We start from the raw sequence: 20,378 nt of genomic DNA on the forward strand, positions 1-20,378 counted from the left end.
AAATACTTTTTATTTATTTATTTTTTAAAGAGTCCTTTTTGCAAATGAAAATGACCTTTCCACTAGCAGTGCTCCAAAAATAGCCAATCTGTTTTAAACAGCCGTAACGTAGGTAGCAAGAGCAAAACTGGTACAATTCTATGGCAGTGTTTGTTCTGGTCAGTAAAGATGCAGGCAGCAGCTGGCTGAATTACTACAGATCACTCCACACATCCATGCTGCCTTGCTGGACTCAGCTCTTATCCACCTTTGCTAAGAGGCAGCCAACACAGAGTGCAGGCTCTGCTGCCTCGGCACACGCAGCACGGGGCACACAGCCCTGCAGAAAATCAACTCTATTCCAGAGGAGTCTGCAAAGCAGTAAGTGCAAAACAGTGGCAATACCTAAGCTGAACTCCAGGAACCATACTGCCAATACTGACCTTCTGATACTGCTCCTCGTTCATCTGCAAAGCAAGGAGAAAGTCGGCGTGCTGGAAGAGACACATGCATCTGTATTTGTAGAATGCAGAATCCAGTTTTCCATCCCCTAAACACTTTTGCAATATCTCAAGATTTACAACCGACTGTGTTCTGCCCACAGCACCACTCAGCCCAGCCTTCCAATCCATTAAATTATTTCTGATTCAGCTAAAACGGACTGTAGAAGCAAAGGCAGAAGAGCAAAGAACCACGTTCTGGGTTACAGAGAGTCATGAGTTCAGGTTTCTATGGGCAGGCAAGATCTCACTCAATAGGTCTCTCTAGAGAAAGCCCCAAGGGGAACACGAGCTTTGTGTTTAAAAAGAAACAGTCATCTGCTTAAGAGGCAGTGATCTTCAGGACACTACTCCAGAAAGGCCTGTAGCTGCAGAGCTGTTAGTTTGATTTTCTGTTGGATTGTCAGGGGAAGAAGCCACCCCAGGAAGTGCTGCAAAGTTCTGCTTTGATGCATGCACCTCAACACGGGACAAGGAATTTGAGACAGGACTGCCAGCTTTCAAAAGAAAAAAGAGTGGATGGTCTGCCTTGACTAAGTTGTTACTAAGCACCACCTCTGAGCTATAATTACAAGTCTAAAAGCAGAAAAGGAGACTGCTACTTATGGGAGGAAGTAATTCATTAATACAGCTTTTACTTTGTAGCAAAAAAAAAAGTCCAGAAAGGTGTTTTATCACAGACTACAAATCAACATCAGCAGATATATGCAAGTTTTTCAGCAGCAGAAGTGACAGCTATATATTTAAGTAAATACAAAGTTCCTTGTGGCTTTTACCCCAAGTAATTCATTTTTGAAAAAGCCCTACATGTTAATAGCTAGTAAAGGTGCACAAAGCATCAGCTTTTCAACATTTTGTTCAGCGTTTTGACTTCCAAAAGAGACAGATTTCCACACGTAAGGCCAAGACCTCCGCAGTAGCTGAAATCATGTGCCCCACAAGACGGAAGCAGCTCCTACCACTCTCACCTCTGCCATCTCTTTAACTTTCTGCTCATAGAATTCCTGCTCTAGAAGCACCGGCGGGAGAAGCGAGAGCCGGTCGTAGGACCTCCAGTGCCGCCTCTTGTTCTCCAGGAAGAACATCCGCTTCTCAATTTTCACATCACCTAAAACAGTGTTAAAATACAATGAAATGGGATAGCGCAGCAAGAGCAAAGCTTAATCCCTGCCTCCTCTCTGCATTACCAGCTACATAACCTCAGCATTGCAGGCAGCATTGCACCAAGCAGATGCACTGGTGAAGAGCATTTCCAAAGCAGATTCTAGACAGTGACAGACACACAGATGGGCACCAGAGCCCTCTCCAACAGCAGCACTGTCTGCAGCAATCCAGCTCTGCTTGCAGTATCCATACAGAGAGCATCAAATATTGGTATTTACCTTGCTCAAATTTGAAATCTATATATGAAAATTGATTCATTTCTTTCCTCTTTTTTCTTTTCCCACTGGTTTCTGGAGACAGCTCCTGCCATTTCTTGATGGCATCAGAAAAGGCCTAGAAAACAACACACAGGCATAAATCCTTTCTGCTCTCTGGAAGGAAGCAGAGACAAACACATTAAATTAAAGCACTGCATGAAAGCTCGTGCGTAAGAACCATTTAGAAGCAGGACAGCTAGATAACCTATAAAGGCAGGTCTATCTCTCTACCCTTTATCCATCTTGTTGCATTATGAATTTATAACGATCACAAACAAAAGAACCACCTGTTGTTCAGGCAGAGTTGAATGATGCTTTGCAACAGCCCAGCTTATCTCTAACACAGCTGGCGTCCACTCTGATGCAACAGAGCTCGATTTTTTTAAAGCTTTTTTTCTGATGGTTTAGAGCTAGAACCACCTGGTTTTGCTCAATTCAATTACTCAACACTCAATCACTCGAAAGAAAAACATCACCTTGCCCCTTGTTTGTTTTTGCCTTTTGAAAGTTAAGTCTTGGAAAGACACTTAAGCAAGAGAGCGTATCAGAAGAATAGCTCCAGGTCGACAACTTGAGACCGCGTTCACGTTTAGCTTGTTGATACTTGAGAACATGTTTCTGCACAGCTCCATTCCGTTGACATTCTTTTACAAGGAATATATGCTTCATTTTGAAAACCATAAAAATGAGAAGGCCAGCGAGAGACTCTGGCTCCTCTTCAAATGTGGAGTCATTTAAAAACGAATGACAGCAGTTAGATGTCTTAAAAGTTGGCTAGTTTAAACAGTATTAGCAATTATATCCCCTTCAGCATAGGGGGCATTATAGCAGCGTTACGCAGTTTAATGTATGGCCACCATCAACTAGCTAGTGCCTCTAAATTTCCTAGGCCAAAGCACAAGAACAGAGTGCAGGTCTCTTGACTAAATGGACATCAAACACTCTTTGAAAGGAAAGGCAGATCATAGAAACACAACCACACACAAGCAGATGGTGCCCTAAGGCAAAAGACATCACACCGCTCTCCTCCATAGGGGAGGGGGATGACCCTAGTAAGAAGATTTAAATGAAGAACCTTCCGTGTGATTGCATAGTGTCCTTTGAGTTCATGTAGCGCCCACTTAATGTCCTGGCTGCTCAGCATTTTGAAGTCTGCCATAAGGAGGTCAGCTGCTTGAATGAAGCACCGCTGATCAAGTGGAGCAAGTTTGGAAAAATCAAAGTAGTCCACTTTAGGCACCTGAGGGGAAGAATGCAAGAGACAACTGAGAATATTAAAAGGCTTCTACAGATATACAAGAGCATCCCGAACAACGCATCTTTCACAGTCAGGAACTTCTGCCGGGCCACACAACTCATTTTCCATTTTTCCAACCTTGTCCTGAGCATGGTGTGACACATGAAGCTAACTGGTGCACACACTCGTGCAGGGAGCCTGCCCCAAGCTGCACCACCTCATCAATAGCTTCACAGGCTTAAATCTGAGGGATACTTCTCAGAGCAGAAAGAGGTATTCAGTACCCCCATCTCCCAAGTCACATAAGCTTTCTTCAAGTAAATCGAAATAGTTGTATCTGGGAGAAAAATCTTTGTCAAAGAGATTAGGAAAACAGGGGGAAAAATACCAAGAAACTTCAGGGAGAGCCTCAGTTAGAAAGTTAAAAGGCAATAACTAGATGTCATGCAAGAGACTAGATGGCCAAGTGTACTTTATGCAGCACAGGGACCAAAGAGTTCTTAGATCAGTGACCAAAACGAACAAGCCAGATGGGAGGTAGCCAAAAAGCAGGCAGGGTACAGGGGGAAAAAAGCAGAAAAGGCAAACCTGTACAGTAGCAAGACATGAGCCTCTTGAAACCATCTTACAAGCAACTATTGTTATTTAACAGCAGTTTAACGGCACCCAGAGGCCAGCTCTAAGAGCGCAGCGCAGTCAGGTGTGCCACAAATATGCACTAATAGAGCAAGGCAACCCACGCCGAGCTCGGGTCGAACACGGTCCCGGGAGGCGCGCGAGGAGGAGGCTCTCACTTGCCTTGGTCTCATCTTGGCTGGCAAGCAGGCTGGTGCTGGGATTTACAACCACTCTGCCTTCCTCCTTTGGGTAATCGGGATTTTCCAGGAGAAAGTTACAAAGTCTGAAAAGATAAATGTAGTTACTTAAGGATCTGGGAGCTCAGGTTCATTCCTCATTAAGTTTTCAGTATTCACCAACCCAGGGGCTGGGCAGGCAAGATATGATGTATCCTATGAGATCAAGAAAGGTCTCAGGCCAGAGCAAACTGAAGCCAGAGGACTCAGAATTAAGACTGACCTGCTGTATGACAGTAACAAAAAGGAAAGCAAATACATTTGTCTTTCAACGGCTGCACTTATATAACAGAAGTTTGCACACAGCTCTCATGTCAGTGGGAAAACAGGTTCACTTCTAACGTCAGCCCGCGCAGAGGAACACTTCCCTTGCAGTCAGGCAAGATTTGACTTGTCCTCAAGTCAAAGCGCACCAGCTTTCTGCTACTCTGGAATTAATGTTATGAAGACCATACAAGAAAGAACCGCCAGAGCACAGCAGCTTTGAACTCAAACCCAGCTGACAAACGCACCCTTGGAAGAATAAGCTTAAAACCTCCTGCAAAATCTGTGAAAGGATGATGTGTTCCTGCATGTGTTATGAGAAACCCCAAAAGAGAATGCACCCAAGGACATATTTTTGCTGTTGTTGCTGGTACATTTTGAGAAAACACAGACGAAACAGCAGGTGTTACTGGGACATCAGGAGAGAATACGGACAAAACAGCAAACACTGGTTGAAGACGAAGATAAGGACCACCGTATCTCCAAGGAACGGTCTGAAACTGGGCAGCAGGACCAAAACAGGGCCTCTTAGCCAGAACGGGGCCATATATGGAAGTGAGTTACTAGACATCAGGGAATGGACACGGCAAGATGACCACGAAGGGTCTCAAAAGACCACCAGAGACCCCCAAAGGGACAGAGCACGCAGCGAGGGTGGGCTATATTGTAATTAGTTCCAGGAAATACAATGAATATGTATGATCATTCCTAGATTTTAATGCATATGTAGATAATAGATAAATAAAAGCTCTAGCAAACACACCTTAGGGCATGCACGATAAGTGGAGCTGCCCCCTGTGCACCCAGCGCTGCAATAAAGTGAGTGCCTGCTGCTTAATAATACTACATTGGTGTTAAGAGGTTTGTTCCCGGTTTTTGGTGATACACGGATTACAGATTCCAATTTTAATCAAGTTCCAGTCTCCATCTATTTTCACAATAAAGCTGAGACAAAAACACGTTTAACCTGGGCTTACGTAAGGTATGTACTGAGCACAGGTTTATGTAATAAGGCTTGAAATCAGACAGGCATTATCCAGCTCACCCTAGGAACTGCTCTCACCGGAACGATATTTAAAAATAATCATCAAGTTGGAAAATTACATGCTTACTACCCTCTAAATCCAGGACTGCTACGGTTCAATCACACAGAAAACATTTTGTCAGTTAGGTTTGGCTTTACAGAGTGTTTCAGCATGCAGGAGACAAGTAGTTGAAGGAAATGGTGCCTTGCCAGGGCTCTACAGATCCTTCAGAAGCCCCTTTGAAGGGGAAAGGCTGTTGCAGCCTGTTTGAATCAAACTTTCACAGCTTATTCTCAGCTCTGTCACCAACCAGCTGTGCTAGTTGGGTCAAGTCACAAACTGTTCCTCAGTTTCCCCAGCTGAGCATAAAACCTTTCTGAAAGGGGCTATGAGGAGCAATTAACATTTGTAAAACTTTTTGAATGAAAAGGTGCTAGAGGGAACACAGACATAATTGCTGCTAATTTACATTCCTGATGTCAGAAATCAGTCCTTAATTAAGAAATCTGAACTGCCTTGAAGCATTAACCCACTATCACGGCACAATTGCTTTAGCCCTGCTTTTACATTCAAAGCAGAGGCATTTCTTTTTGTTTAATCAGGTATTGACATATTGAACCAGAAGCTTTTGACTGAATGCGAATGCTTCTGCACACAAAAGCTGAATAGATGATACCCTGCTAAGAAGGGTTCTCACATCTTATCCTTCACATCAGTGGAAAGTTTTAAGACAACCATTTCTGAAAACAACAAAGTATCTCCGAGCATTTAACAGCATCCAGCCTTTCCCCCCTCCCTTTTGTAAAGGGTAACTGTTCTAATCCAGCAAAACCAGGACTTCAAGGACCGCAAGTCACTGAAGCTCCAACACAAGGGTTTCAGCTGTGGCACAGTCAGGATGCACTGAACTCTTCTGCCAGTCGTGTAGCTGCTCAGGATTTGCAGAGATGTCAACCTTCAGGATGTCTGAAATCAGTTAAGTGTGTCCCGGGGTGCAGCACCCAGCATTAATATCTGCACCCCAGGACACGGAGGCAGCTAAAAGCCGCATCCCTGTCCAAGCCCAACCAGCCTTATTAATTATATTTCAAGCCTGATTCAGCTTGACGTACCACGGGCATCAGAGAGATCCTGCCAGCGAGGCTGACCAGTGCTTTGACCCATTTGTTCCCATACAAAAGATGCAGTGACAACTCAGATGATAGTTTGGTTAAAGAAGGAAAAATATAGGGAAGAAACCTCTGTCACCCAGTACGTGTGTAACGCACCACTGAGCAGACACTGTAGACAGCCTGGGGGAAGTCTCTAAGTGTCTTTTCATCCCAGTGGTTCTGTGCTGGACAATAGAAAGGATTTCAGGAGCAAGAAAGGAAGGAACACATTAAGGCTGATAGAGACAGATACTGGGATTTAATTCTTTCAGGCTTTGCCAGATCCACCCGGGATACTCTAATGAGTTTCTTCCACACCATCTGTGAGGGATCCTGCAGCTGGATGCCCATCTGTAATGGCCCAGCCACCCTGAGGAACAGCCTAGGGCTCCAGCAGCCTTCCACAACCCCAAATAAACATCCAGTCCCCCGTGCATCAAGCACACAGCACCAGCATCCAAAAGCCCCTCACGTTAAACAGGCCAGCGCTGCAGGGAATGCACATTTGGAAGGAAGAAATTTAAATCTTACACATTTCTAACCAACAAACCCTGCTCTGAAGACATGACTTTGCAACATAGACATCAGACAGCAAGCCCCAATGGATGGGCTCACCCTTAGTTCCCTGCCAGTTAACCAATTTATGGTGCAATAAATAACTGTAAGCCTTACATACTGCAATACTGCTTAATTAGTGTCCTGATAATTGCCAAAGGCATCAGATTGCTACACATTAGAGTGAATTCTCTAATAACCTACACCTATTCTTCATTCTCATATCACACAACTAGTTTCAACATGTTTCAGACAGCAGCAACAGCTGCAGAGAGCACAGAGTTTTCAGGTAACTCCCTCCCCAGCTGGTCCCTTTGCAAATGTGCAAACTTTATCCAAAAGGGTAGGAAGTAGACAGAACCTAACAAGGTAAAGTTAAAGGCTGAATTATTATTTTTTGTTTCTAACATGATTCACAGAGATATCAAATACAATTGCTAACATGGGGGGCTTCTCAAGCTGTCAGCACAGCTGGAAAAGTGACAGTTCTTAAACTTTCCTCTATTGCTTACTTTCCTTCCAGCTCACACTTCTGCTCAAACCAGTCTACTGGCAGCTATCTAGACCCATGAATCCAGAATCTCCTGAAATGTTTGCTCTCTTCTATCTGCAAAGAGTGACTTGAAAGAAAAGCCAACAGTACCGTTGCTACTTAATTAAGCAGAGTATGGAGAAAAAAAATCATCATGCACCCAATTTTATAAAAAAGTCACCTCAATATCTTATCCTATGGAATCTAGCAATAGTTAGCAGAAATTTTAAGTGACATTCTTAAATAACCAAATAATCAGAGCACTTACCAGTGACCTTAACAAAAGCAGAGAAACTGAAGCTTCTCTTCTTTTTTATCACTGAAGTGATGGCAGAACTACAAAGCCAAAGAACTAAGTGTTGCTTTATGCTGTGGATGAATGAGGAGTGATGCACTTCACCCATGAGAAAGCAGCAGCAATTATGTTTTATTGAGGTAGGAGAGAGGAAGAACTTCATTAGAAGGGAAAAAAAAATATATATATAGGCTCTTTGGCATTACCAAGGCAGCACTGACTCCCACCCTTCATATGCTGTGAAAGAGCAGCATTAGCAAGAGGAGGGCTGAAGTGTGACCGTAGCCAGGCTGCTGTGGGACATGCTGTGGCCCTCAGCTCCATACTTACACATTTAAGTCATAGCAGTTCCTGATGCTGATTAGCTCTTCAATATATTCCTTCTTCACGTCAGGGAATCTTGCTTCCTATAGTAGGAAAAGCTAAAGGTTATGTAGGTATTAGAAGAGCTGTGCTATAGCACCAAAGGCAGAAGTTTATATAATTATCGAGTCAGTCCCTGAGACAGAGGCCAGAAGGGGCTTCAGGAGACCAGGTACATCCAGCCACCCTGGACACTCAATCCACTGGCTTTCCTTTCCTCCACAAAAGGACTAACAGCTCCTTCTTACAAGGAGCATAAGCAGCTGGCTTGAAAAACGGTGCAGGGTGCACAGAAAAAGGAGACATGAGCACGATCTACAGCACGAGCAGAGCTAATATTTACTTTCAGAGGACTAAGGAGTTTCAGATTGTCTGCTGAAAGACAACATTCCAAAGCAAAAAGGAGAAAAAAGATACATCCACCCATTCAAAGCAACCAGACACAGCGGTGATAAGGCCAGACAGAAACAAACCTTTCCTGGTATTTCTGTAAAAGACTTTCCAGCACTGACCACATGGAAGGAGCAGCAAAGGGGTGCCCTCTGCTCCTTGGGTTTCTGTACAGATATTGCGGTTGTTGGTGCCAGGTGGTATTTTATTTTGCAAGACTGAACTGGTCAGGGTTATCGAGCAACTCTGGTAACATGAGAGTATCTATCTGTCCATCTTACCAGGGCTGGTCACTGGTCAACAAGGTCTTACTCAAGAAGCACAGGATTTTGCTGGGCTGCTCTCTTGAGAATAAGAACAAGAGTGCTTTCTCAAGCTTGATTTTCACACATAGAATCAGATATGGGATGGGGAGGGATGACTTGAGGGGAGACATGGAACTTCACATTTGTTTAGGGAAAATTATACCTAAAAGCATCATGGAAAGACCTTTCCTGTCTAACAATCAACAAGAAGGGTGCTGGAGGAGAGGGGAGGAGGGCAGACATGTGAGGCATCACTACAGTACCTTACATAGGCCACAATACTCATGTTTGTGGATGTAAAAGGCAAAAGCACCTGCCTTAGGCATTCAGCAACTGTGGCTAGTGCCTCTCTGTGCAGCTTTGCACGCGCGGTTGGAAGCCCCCCGGCCTAGTGGGGTCTGGGAGCACGTGTGCATGGGGAAATCAAACCTGGCATTCGTCCTGCCTACCCTGTGTCCCCTCGGAGCTACTGCTTCGAGCTCCACACTGCAAGGGAAATCAGGAGCCCTGAACTAGGGGAGCTTTTACATGGCCACAGTGCAGCCTGTTGTGGCTGGCAGAGCCAGCTGAAGGTGGCCATGGCTCCCAGCAACATGTCCCTAAGCTTTCTCTATCCCTTTACCTCCACCTGCATTTAGTGTCTCATTTTTAGCTATTTAGTTCTAAACCAGCTGTACAAACTTGCGTAAGAGATCAGCCAGACAAAAAAACATAGATACAGAGTTGGGAGGGAAGTAACCTTTAAGGGAACAGATCTGCAAACAAGTCATTAAGAGCACACTCGTGTTATTTGCCTCACTCTGCCTTTGAAACCATACAATGAATGATGCTGAATTCTGTAGACCCATATCCAGCCCCAAGCCAAATGGTGCCCTCCAAGTTCACCTTCTCTCCTCACTTCTGCCACAAGACAGGCTAGTCCTTCAAACCAAGCTTGTCCCAGAAGTTCATTACTTGCTCTTCACCTTGCACCCATCGGACACTTGGTTGAGTGCAGAGTGTCAACAGGAGCTGTGCTTTGAGCTCACGAAACGCTACATACCTTGAAAAAAATATTTTAAAAAATGTGTACACAGAAGACCAGCAAGCACGGGGGAACACTTACGGTCTCTCTGATGAGCAGTGCAGTGAGGTCTTGTTCCTGCCCAGCAGCTCCTTGTTCCGGCACGTTACCAGAGCCAAGTTCATGTGAGCCCTGTCCGGGGAAGGCCGGACCCGGCTGCTCGTTGTCCATTGCTGCCTCCTGACCTCCCGCTTCTTCTGGCGGATGAGCCGGCTGGGGCGAAGCAGGACCTGGAATCCCATCTTGCTGCGGCTCAGGTCTCGGGAACGCCGGCTCCGGAGCCTCCTCTCCATAGGCCTGCAGAGAGGCCGGGGCTGCTCCAGGCTGTCCCTGCGCAGGGGCACAGCTGTTTGCTGCAGCCCCCGGCTCGCTTTCCGATGGCTGGACACAGGGGCGATCCAACCGGTTGTCCTCTGGGATCACCTGCCCCTGTGTGGGGGTTTCAGCAGCTCCTCTGAGGTTCTGCACGGCCTCTGGCTCCACGTCCTCTCCTTGCCAAGCCTCGGCTCCCACCTTTTCCTCTGCTTGTGGTGGGAAGTCTGCTTTCTCCACATTAATGACACCCCTGTCAGGAGGCTGCAGGTCTGTTTTTTTTGCTGAAAAAGAATTTGGTCCAGGCTCCTGGTTGCTCTTAATTTCAAATCTGGGGCCATTAGGCTCAGAGGGTCCAGGCTGCTGCAAGACAAGGTTCATATTCTCATCCCTGCTTCCTCCAGCACTGTTCTCCACCACACAACTATCCCGATCTCTCTGGCACAGCGGAGCTGAGATCTCATCTTGCAGATATACGTTCCTCAAGGGCCCTACAGCACCTTTAGATTCTCCTTCTCCCACAGCGTTCACACTCTGCCACTGAGCAGCAGGTCTGATGACATTAGGGCGCAGAAGCTGCTGGTGCTTTGGGGTCTGAAAATAAGACAGACAAGAGTAAGCAGAGGGAGCTCCTTTCTGCATATCAGATTCCTTGCTCCAAATGATCTTTTGATCATCTCAAACTTCTGATGGGAAATAGATGAAAAGTGCACTGAGCACCAGGCATAAACCTGCACTCTATACATCTTTATGTCATTGAATCCTCATCAGTTTTACTTCATCCTTTACTTCACTCCAAGTGTTAACAGTAGAGAATATTTGGCAAACTGAGGATGCACAGGACTTTCAGCCTGGAATTCTGAGCTTTTCCCAACCTCCACTCCCAGTAAAATGCTCTGGGAAGTAGGAACTAGCTGACAGCACATTTGCAGCTCATCAATACATTTAAACAGGTAGCAGGAACCTAAGCTCAAAGTGGTAATCTCTGGACACCTTCCTGCTGCTGGCAGGCTGGCTTCTGTAGACAGATAGGTTGTGAAAAGTCTCTGCTACTTTTCTTTTAAAAGGAAAAAAGAAACAAAGACTTCAAAACTCATCTTCTCAATGCCTCTTGTTACTTTAATGAAAACTTCAAATATATTCTTAATACTGCTTAAATGTGAAATTGGATAGCAGCAATCACCAAGGTAAGCAGAAACACCCTGCCCACCTATGTGACTGTCTGCTGGCAGAAAGAGTTTGTCAAGGGGGGTGGCTTTGTAAAGCAACAGCAATTCAAGCGTCTGCAACACCCTCGAAACCCAAGCAGAATAGTGGAACATAAGGGATATGGGTTTAGGCAAAGTTTGTTTCAAGACACATTTTTGATGTTCTATAAAATGTGTATTTGTTTAGAACCTTTCAGCTTCTTGCAGTCACTTCAACTTCATAGTTTCTACCATGAACAGTTTGAAAAGTGCCAGAGCTACCTCTGAAGTTCTAATTCTGGTGAAAACATGTAATTTAAAGAATTAGATTTTCTACTGTGGGAGGTTGAACACACTTAGGACATGGCTACAGGCCACTATGCAGTAAACCAGAATTAAGAACTAGCAGCGCAACAGCCGCTCTGTTGCAAATGCCCACATGAAAGTGGAATGCAGGAGAAGACAGTTGCTTTTCAACCTACTGCATCATACACCCAAAGAATGAGGGGTTAGACACCCACGCAAGACTGCTCGGGATCAGCATCGAGGACAAAAGTTTATTGCAAATAGCAGACAATAGATGTTTGCTACTAGCAGCCTCGTTAACTAGCGCAGCAACTCAAGCAGGCTACAGGTCCTCTTGCAAAGTGCTTCACCTTGCTGGGACAGCATAATTTTATGGAAGCTGCAGCCTTTGAGAGACATAAAATACAGTTTGCCAACCTAAGATTCCCCTGTCATACTCCAAACAGGGTTTGTTTTAGCCAGTTAATTGAACTCAAACCCAGCAAAACGCCATCACTTCAACATTCATTTCAGACATCCCAAGTAAATAAACTCCTGTAACTGGATGTGACCCTGAAGAACATAGATAATAGTACAAAAACCTGCTATAAATGCAGCACAAAGCAGCAAATTGCACAAAAATGAAAGAATACCTCCGCCAAGATGACGACATCATCATCATCTTCCTCACGCTGTGTTTGGGCTGGTGCTTCCAGCAAAGGTAATTCTTCATCCGAGGAATCCGATATTGTGATAAGACCTTCGTCTCTGTGGTTAATCCAGTCTGCAGCAAAGCAGGGAAAGAGAGCGATTTTCTAAAGGTATGCAGAGGAGGTAAAAAAAAACAGCGAAACATCTGAAAAAGTTACATTTGCATTTCAGCAACAGGGAAGTGCTCAAAGGTCCCTGGCTCCTCTTGTATTTGTGGGACAGCCACTCCCCTGTCCCTCAGCCCTCCGAGGGAAGGGTCTGCACAAGCTCTAGCTCAAGAAGCTACAACAGCATAGACATGAGGCAGGCATTCACTACTTAATATTGCACTACTTAATATTCTGCTATTCCAGAACTTGCAGGAGTCCACCTACTGCAAAAAAACAATTTCAATCAAGCCAGGTACAGAGCACCTACTAATTTTTGCAGAGAAGTCATGAACTTTGAGTATCTCAAGGCCTATACACTTTAATGCAATGTGGTGTAGTGGAGAGGCAAGGTCCCCAGTGCAATCTGGCCTCTTCTGAAAGGTGTGACCTTGCAGAAATACCTTATGCAAGACAGAGAGAGAGCCCCTGGCTGTGGGTGCAGCAGAGACCCTGTTATTAAGATGACAACCTTGTCTCTTATGGCTTGTCAAGAGGGAAATATAGATGCTAATGAACAAAACTTCTGGAACGCAGAAGTTCCAGACAGAAACTCAGGCCTTCTGTGCTGAAGAGACTCTATACACCCATGCTTTGTCTCTATGATTTTTGAAGTGCTTTGGTTTGTACTTTACTATGGTAAATCAACACACAACTGTATTGCTCAATAGGTTTAATGTGCACAACTTTGGAGTATTTATTTAGCATCCTTCACCTGTATGGAGAGAGCACCCTGAGCTCCATGGGGAAACGAGCGCCAACACACACAGTCCTACTAGGATAGGGACTCCAAGGCTGCCTCTTCCTGAGGCCCTTAGGAGGCTCAACCAGAGCAGCTGGAATAGCTCTACGTGGCTATGGCATTTCCAACAAGTTGCCTGTCTGCCTAAAGGCAACAGCAACAACAAAAAACCCAGGAGGGGAGGGCAAAATATTTCAAGTGTCCGTTTAGATCGACAGATTTCAACTACCCACAGAAAATCAGGTATAACCTTATTTTCCGTCGGAGGGGTCAGAGATGCTTTGCAGCTCATTTCCAGCAAAATACTTCCAGAACTTTCAGCACTTTCCCATTAACACCACTTGCCAGTTTAATATTTAATCCTACATTAAGAGTTTATATGACAGTTTTGGAGTTACTCAGAGAACAGCACTCACCTTTCCCTCTGTGGCCAGGGAAACCGTGCAGGTGAATTACTTCTTCATTCCCACCTCTCTCTGCCATTTTAAACAGTTGCAGCAGCAGCGTCAATGCCCAGACAGGGCAGTCAGGTCAGCAAGAGGAACTAGAACACAAAATGGAAAAAATCCATGGATTGAGCAACATCCTAATCAGGCTTTTCCACAACTCGGTCACTAGAACACCACTGGGATTCTCCTGACTTTCCTACCACATCCTCTCCAAGGCAATGTTTTTGCTAAAGAGCTTCTTAGAAAGACATATTTCAATTTTGTGTTCTGGCAGTCAGGCACAGCATGGCTGAAGAATGAAAATGGGCCTAAAAACCTTTTATGGAAAACAACATGACGATGCTCATAGCTCTGCAATGACAGGAAGGGAGGAGATGCCAAGGTTTTGCATCCTGGCTGGACAACGCGCTCCTGTAGATCCAAACTCTTCGTTTCCAAGAAGTCAAAACCCGATGCAGCAACCTGCAGAGTGCTGCTTCTGCCACCATCTACTGGCCAGAGAAGCACGAGCGAGGAGGACACTGCACAAGTGAGGAGGACACTGCACGAGCGGCGCCTGGGGCTCGGTGTCATTCACAGCCTCCCTGCCCATGTGCACACAACATCAGGAAGCAGGTCCTGATGCTTCAAAGGGAAAGGCCAACGCTGCCACCAAGGTGCTCAGGCAGCAGTGAGACTGGCAAGAAGCTGAGCTATAAAAACAAGTTACTCGGTGCAGAGGGGTCTTTAACAAACCCTGAATTCCCACTGAGAGCGCTCAGAGGGCTCCGAGCGGCTTCGCAGCTTCCCGGGATGTTGACGCTACTGGAGGCCCTAAGCGTGTGTCTCTGCTCCCACTGCGCTCATGGATGAAGTCCCTTTTACAGAACAGACTTCTCTGCCTTCAGCTGCTGCTTCAAAGATGAGATCCACCCCCCGACTTACGAGACATTCCCCCTTTGATGAGGGTTGGGTATAAACTCCCAGATAGGCCACCTGCTCCGGAACGGAAAAGGCAGCACAACAGGGATCAAGCTTCTCAAGCTTTTGGGACTTAACATTTTCGGCCACCACCTGTTTCTGGGCAGGCACCAAGTGCTGGCTGGAGGCTCCACAGCGGGATTAGGAGATCAGAGGAATCCCTGCAGCCCGCACGGTGTTCCCATTTTCTGCTCCATCAGCCTGGAGCTCCCTGCCCACCCTCGTGCACATCCATGAGGCCTGAGCACAGTCGGATCACTGGAACAAGGCTGCCTTTTTATAGGGAAGTGCTGGGCTCATTACTGGAGCACTGCTGTCTGCGTTATGAAATATTCACTGCTGTATAAGTCAGGAGGAAGTGGCAAGTCTGCCATAAAATCCTGTTAGCTAGTCCAGAAGAGCAGCACAAATTCCTCCTCGGTAATTCTACGTAACCTCCTCCGCAGGGAACAGGATTTGCAGTCTGCAGAGCAAGATTTAAATAAATAAATAAAGAATCAATTTAAAAGCAGAGTAGCTACATACCCAACATCAGGAACTAGTCATCACTACCATCTTCAAAACAGCTTAATGCAAGATAAAGTACAGGTGTAGAATCTAAAATATACAAAAAAGCCAAAGCCAAACCAAAACCACACTCTGCCTGTCAACACTGGCATCCTCGACAGCTTCGAGATAGGAAAACATCCCTGTTCCGCAGAGCCGGGACCGGGATGAGTGAGCCAGGGCTTTCCCATCTGTGGGGCAGAACACTCGCTGAGCGCCTGGAAAAGTCTCTTCAACCACCATTTCTATAAATGTGCCACTGTCCCTACACAAGCCCTGAAACTTCAGAACACCCGGTATCCAGGATGCACCCCATGGATATCACAGGAATATTGCTGCTTTTTAGTATCCGTGTGCTTCTCAGTGGCCACACTTCAGGGAGACGTTTAGACTGTTTCTACCAGGTTCCTCAGCTCCTCAATTTCCTTACAATCAAGGGGAAAAAAATAAATAAACAAAGAAATAAATCACTCTTCCTCTGGATACACCTGGTTTGCAGGAATGGTAGGGAAGCACCGGTCTCTTGTTGCAGGCAGGCAGCTCGGTGGCTGCTCAGCAGCTGGGTAATTACAAGCAGAGCTAGTGAGAATGTTGCCCTTTTTACAGGTCACCTCCCTATTAGCATCATTCCATTTCCCTGGTACTTGTGCAGAGCTCTCGCCCGGTCCTTTCACCCAGAGTCCTCCAAGCGCTGTAGAAAATAGGATCAATGTTGTTCTTGCTATTCAGAAAAGGGAAAAGTGGAAGCACGGGAGGGAGCAGCTCCCAGGGCATGGAGCAAAGCCAGGAAGAGAGCCCAGGCTCCTGCAGATCCGGGCAGGTGGATCCATGCCAAGCACTTCTTGTTTGGTACTTTGCCCAAGGCCAAAGAAACCAGTGCTGTCCAAATCCACAGCTGTAAGACTGCTATAAAGCCAGGGTTCTCCAGGGGCAAACCTGGTTCATCTGGAAAGGGACTTGTACAACCTCCACCTTGAACACCAAGAAAAGGGGCAGGAAATAATCTGAAGAGAAATTTGAGAGCAGACGGTCTGCCCCCGTGTAGAAGGAAGAGATGCACGTACATCAACACAAGACTCGCGACGGTTTAAGCGCAGAAATGTAATAAATAGCACTTTAACTGTAATAAAAGGCAAGGCAACATAAAAAAATAAAAGCCAAACCTGGAAGAAACCGGCAGCGTAACCACTCCTGTTTCAAAGCACATTGCATTAAAAACAAAACGAAGCTGCTATAAAGCACCGCTCACAGGGTAAAAGTCAAGCCTTCACAGAGCTGGTAATTCATTTTGTCACTCCTCAATGGGGAATTCACATTAAACAAATATCTATAAGCACAGGCCAGTTCCATCTAGTGGCATGAATCAGGAATTTATTCATGTTCATTACACTGGGCCGCAAAGAACGTGCGGTAACAAGATCAAAGTTGCCCTAGGGTCCTGCCCTACATAAACAGCATAATAAAAAGCAAAGCAGGTGGAAAGGAGCTACCCCACTTCACACCACCTCAGTGATGCTATTTACAGTTAAAAATAAGGCTACCTATAACTGAGCTCCCACACTGCTATCACCTTCTTTGCAATACAGCCAAGTGTTGGATACAGACAAGAACCAGGGCTTTTTTCTCCCCCCTTTTAAGAAAAGGGGATCTCAGAGCATTCAGACACACGCTTGGCAAGCAGTTCTACCCCCAGTTCAGCACATCCAATGGGATTTGGGACTTGAATCTCTATAGGGTAACAGGATCATGCAGAATTCTCAGCCTGACTTTGAAGCCAGCTGCTGACAGCAAAGAACACTGCAGAAGATGGGATTCTACTAAATTTCCCCTCCATTTTTCGCATTACTTCGTATATTCATGATTTACGCATCCAAGTCATTTCACTGCACAGGCAATAAAATACTTTGTGGCAGGTGTCTCTTACAGCAGGCTGAGGAGAAAAACCCATTAACAGAATAGTTATTGTGGGGAAAAAAATCATGGACCATCAAGGACTTGTGTAACTGTTCTCTGAACTTACCCGATCCCAGGCCGACTGACAGTGCAGGGTGCAGGTTTCCCAGCAAGGTTCTTGCACAAAGTCTATTCTACAAAGTCACTGGCCCCAATAGCTACTACGAGGTGAAGAATGTGCCACTAATAGCTCAAGTGGGTATCTCGGTTGCAGAGATCGCTTAGAAACAAAAATTTCTGAAACAGGTTCAAAAATCCCTAAATATCACACTGCATATTTTTAGTCCAGTCTAAAAATAGCAAGTGTCTGTACTGTGCATATATTTAAACTCCGGGTATATGCAGGACTTTCTTTGTTGCAGTAATTGGAGCAGAACTCAAATGCCCTCCCTCTACTTTACATTTGTGTCAGAACGAATCTTTGCATGACACTAGAAATTAAAGGGACTGCCTAGGAGACTTCCCTCCAAGGGATTTCAATGTATTTTTTCCTACTTATTTGAAATCTTGAACTCCCAAGCACCCAAAATGGGACTAGGCACCAAAGGGCTCTCTCTAGCTACAGCTCAAAGCAGGAGGACTAAAGGAAAAGCACCACTGGGAAGGTAAGAGAATAAAATCCCAACCAAAATGCAGCGGAGGGAAGACAGCAGCTCAAGCTGTGTCAATGACACCAAATCGTGGCACATTTTAGTGTCTTCCCCCCTACATCAACAGCACTGCTGCTCACCTACATTGACAGAAGAGCTTCAGTCCTCACCTCCTGCCTGCAGGCACTTAGCTTGTCTGCTGGTAAGCTGAGAGCAAGGTAAATTTTGGGCTGGTTTCAAAGCGCTAAAATAAAGAGAAGCTACTTAAATAATGCATGGTTTGTGACAACTAGCGACATGAGAAGCAAAAAACACAGCTCTTAAAAAAAGAGAGCCAGGGAAATCAAATAAACCAGCCTCATTGTCAAGCATCACAGAGATTTCGTGAGAGGGCTCATGATTTGCTGGGGGCTGCTGCGTGTGACAGCCATGAGCAAAGCAGAGCCAGCTCCAGAGCTGCCGATTGCACCAAGCAGCAGCATCCCCGGGGAAAATTAGGAATCCCCTCATCACAAGCCCAATGAGTAACGCGTTTGTGCAAACCAGCCCCATCCACTACGCACGAGGCAGCTCCCTCCTCCACGGCTCTACACCCTGCAGAAGGCAAAGCCGGGGGTTACGTTGTGTTTCCTGCAAGAGCTTCCATGAACAGGCTGCTGCAGAGGCCTCCTAACCACCTAAGCTAAGGGAGGAAGCCACCCCAAAAGGAAAACATCACCCCAGAGCCTTGTCCCCGTTCTCCAAGGGATGGGACGTGCAGGCAGGATGTCCCCAACGCTCCTCTGCTCTCTCCCGAGGAGCACGGAGAGGCTCGGGATCGCTGTGGCCACGCAGCTCGGTCCACGCGTTTCAGGCCCATCACATTTGCACGTTACTGCACAACACAGCAGAAGAGCATTTAATACCAGGAGGCGCTTGTAACTTTCAAGGCATTTCCTAAGCATTTAACAGTGCGTCGGCAGCGATCAGCTTAGGTTAACAAAGGATTTTAAGACAGACAAGTGAGCCCTCAGGAGGAGAGCAGGATCCATGATCTGACAAAAAGCAAGGAATAAACGCAGGGGTGAGTAACTCTGCAGCAAAAGAGCAGTAAAACAGTTATATGGCATAAAACATGCTAGAGAATTGATTTCATTATACCAGAGGAGATGAAACATATCATAAAACACCAATTCACCCCTACCAGCATGTGAAGCATTAGGTAAATCAAAACTGAAGGTTACCTCCCTATACATGCACCAAAATGTGCATTTTCCTGCAAGCCGTTAGAGCAGCACCGGGTACCTCTGCAGCGATCCCAGCACTGTAAGTGGTCAGGAATATTGTTCTTAATCACTCCTGAGTAAATCCTGCTACCAAGAACACACTGCAAGACATTTTGATGGATTAATAGGAGATACAAACATAACCGGATGGGAGCTATCTACCCATCATTACTTGTCCCATGAAAGGTGGTTGGGAAGCAGCAGCTGAGGGCTGATTTTCAGGGATGAACTGGAATAGAAACCACTAAGCATGTGTTTCTACACTGCAGATCAGCTTAGGACTTCCAGGAAACATCCTGACTGTGTTTTCCGGACACTTCTAGCTAACTTGATGTTCTTCATTCCATTAGGGTGAGAATATCGCTTAATCATAATTCTTGGAAGTGTTCTACCTCCATTTTTATTATATTTATTAATATTTCAAGTACAAGAAAGAAATTTGCCCAGTTATATCTCAGCTAACCACTTGGAGTGGGACTAGCCTTCCCAGTGATTAACAATTCCTGCTATTTGTGAGCTTGTCTCTAAAAGATAAGATTGTTTAAGATAAGATTGTTTACGAACAGGTACATTTATCTTCCAAGCTGTGGCTGTAGAAATGGGCAGATCCAACTTCTAAAAATTCTTAATTCAGCTCAAAATGGAAAGTTTCTGGTGCTCTCAAGCAACTTCAACTGCTAAACATTCCAGTCTTTCCATGACCCCATCAATTTTTTTGCTAAGTCGCACAGGTTACCACTTTTCCATCCCTAGATTGCTAGTGTTTTAATAAGCAAAAAGCACAATTCAGGTCAAAAGGTATAGGAGCTTCAGGTCACTTATTTGCCACCAAATCAAATTCAGTCCTGAGAAAGGAAGAGTTAAATTTAAAAGTCTGCCTGAAAAGAGGGTTAATGCCATTGCCTTGAGCTACTTATTTTCAGAGAAGGGAAAATTCAAGGCTCTGAGAAGGGAGGAGGAGCTGCTGCAAGGGCTGTTGTTACCTGGCAGATGGGACATACAAGGCCACAGAGCAGTGTCCCCAAAGCCTCCCTCAGTCACTAGGGAAGCAGGTGGAATTTGGCATTTCTTGTTAGAGGGACGTTCAGATCCTGAATCTCAGCACTTGGTTGTGGCCGGACATAACACCCAGAGCCAAACTCTGCAGGCCCCGGAAACAGCTCAGGGGCTATTTCCCAAGACACCGTTTTCAAGAACTGCTCTGATTTTGTGGTAGAAGGGTGGGGATGAGCAGAAGGGCACACAAATCACATCATTTGCTGTTCTGCCTCTTCCAGAGCGAGTTGTGCCTCTAGTTT

The 20,378-nt window shown here is 45.6% G+C and overlaps 1 protein-coding gene across 1 annotated transcript in view; it reads right to left on the reverse strand.

Moving 5' to 3' along the window:
- Window positions 1–20,378, reverse strand: part of RNF216 (ring finger protein 216) — a 77,790-nt gene that overhangs the window by 49,725 nt on the left and 7,687 nt on the right. Inside the window, exons 2-11 of the mRNA XM_088527736.1 lie at window positions 13,734–13,861; window positions 12,372–12,502; window positions 11,300–11,303; window positions 9,977–10,923; window positions 8,144–8,220; window positions 3,936–4,038; window positions 2,976–3,140; window positions 1,862–1,976; window positions 1,448–1,587; window positions 423–473 (exon numbers count right to left, since the gene is read on the reverse strand). Coding sequence (XP_088383862.1) covers window positions 423–473; window positions 1,448–1,587; window positions 1,862–1,976; window positions 2,976–3,140; window positions 3,936–4,038; window positions 8,144–8,220; window positions 9,977–10,923; window positions 11,300–11,303; window positions 12,372–12,502; window positions 13,734–13,800 — 1,800 coding nt within the window. The 5' untranslated portion in view covers window positions 13,801–13,861. The remainder of the gene's footprint in view (window positions 1–422; window positions 474–1,447; window positions 1,588–1,861; window positions 1,977–2,975; window positions 3,141–3,935; window positions 4,039–8,143; window positions 8,221–9,976; window positions 10,924–11,299; window positions 11,304–12,371; window positions 12,503–13,733; window positions 13,862–20,378) is intronic.

The sequence above is a fragment of the Tinamus guttatus genome, unplaced genomic scaffold (genome assembly GCF_059628265.1).
Source record: "Tinamus guttatus ecotype Peru unplaced genomic scaffold, ASM5962826v1 Tinamus_guttatus_pri_ptg000291l, whole genome shotgun sequence".
In the NCBI taxonomy this organism is placed as follows: domain Eukaryota; kingdom Metazoa; phylum Chordata; class Aves; order Tinamiformes; family Tinamidae; genus Tinamus; species Tinamus guttatus.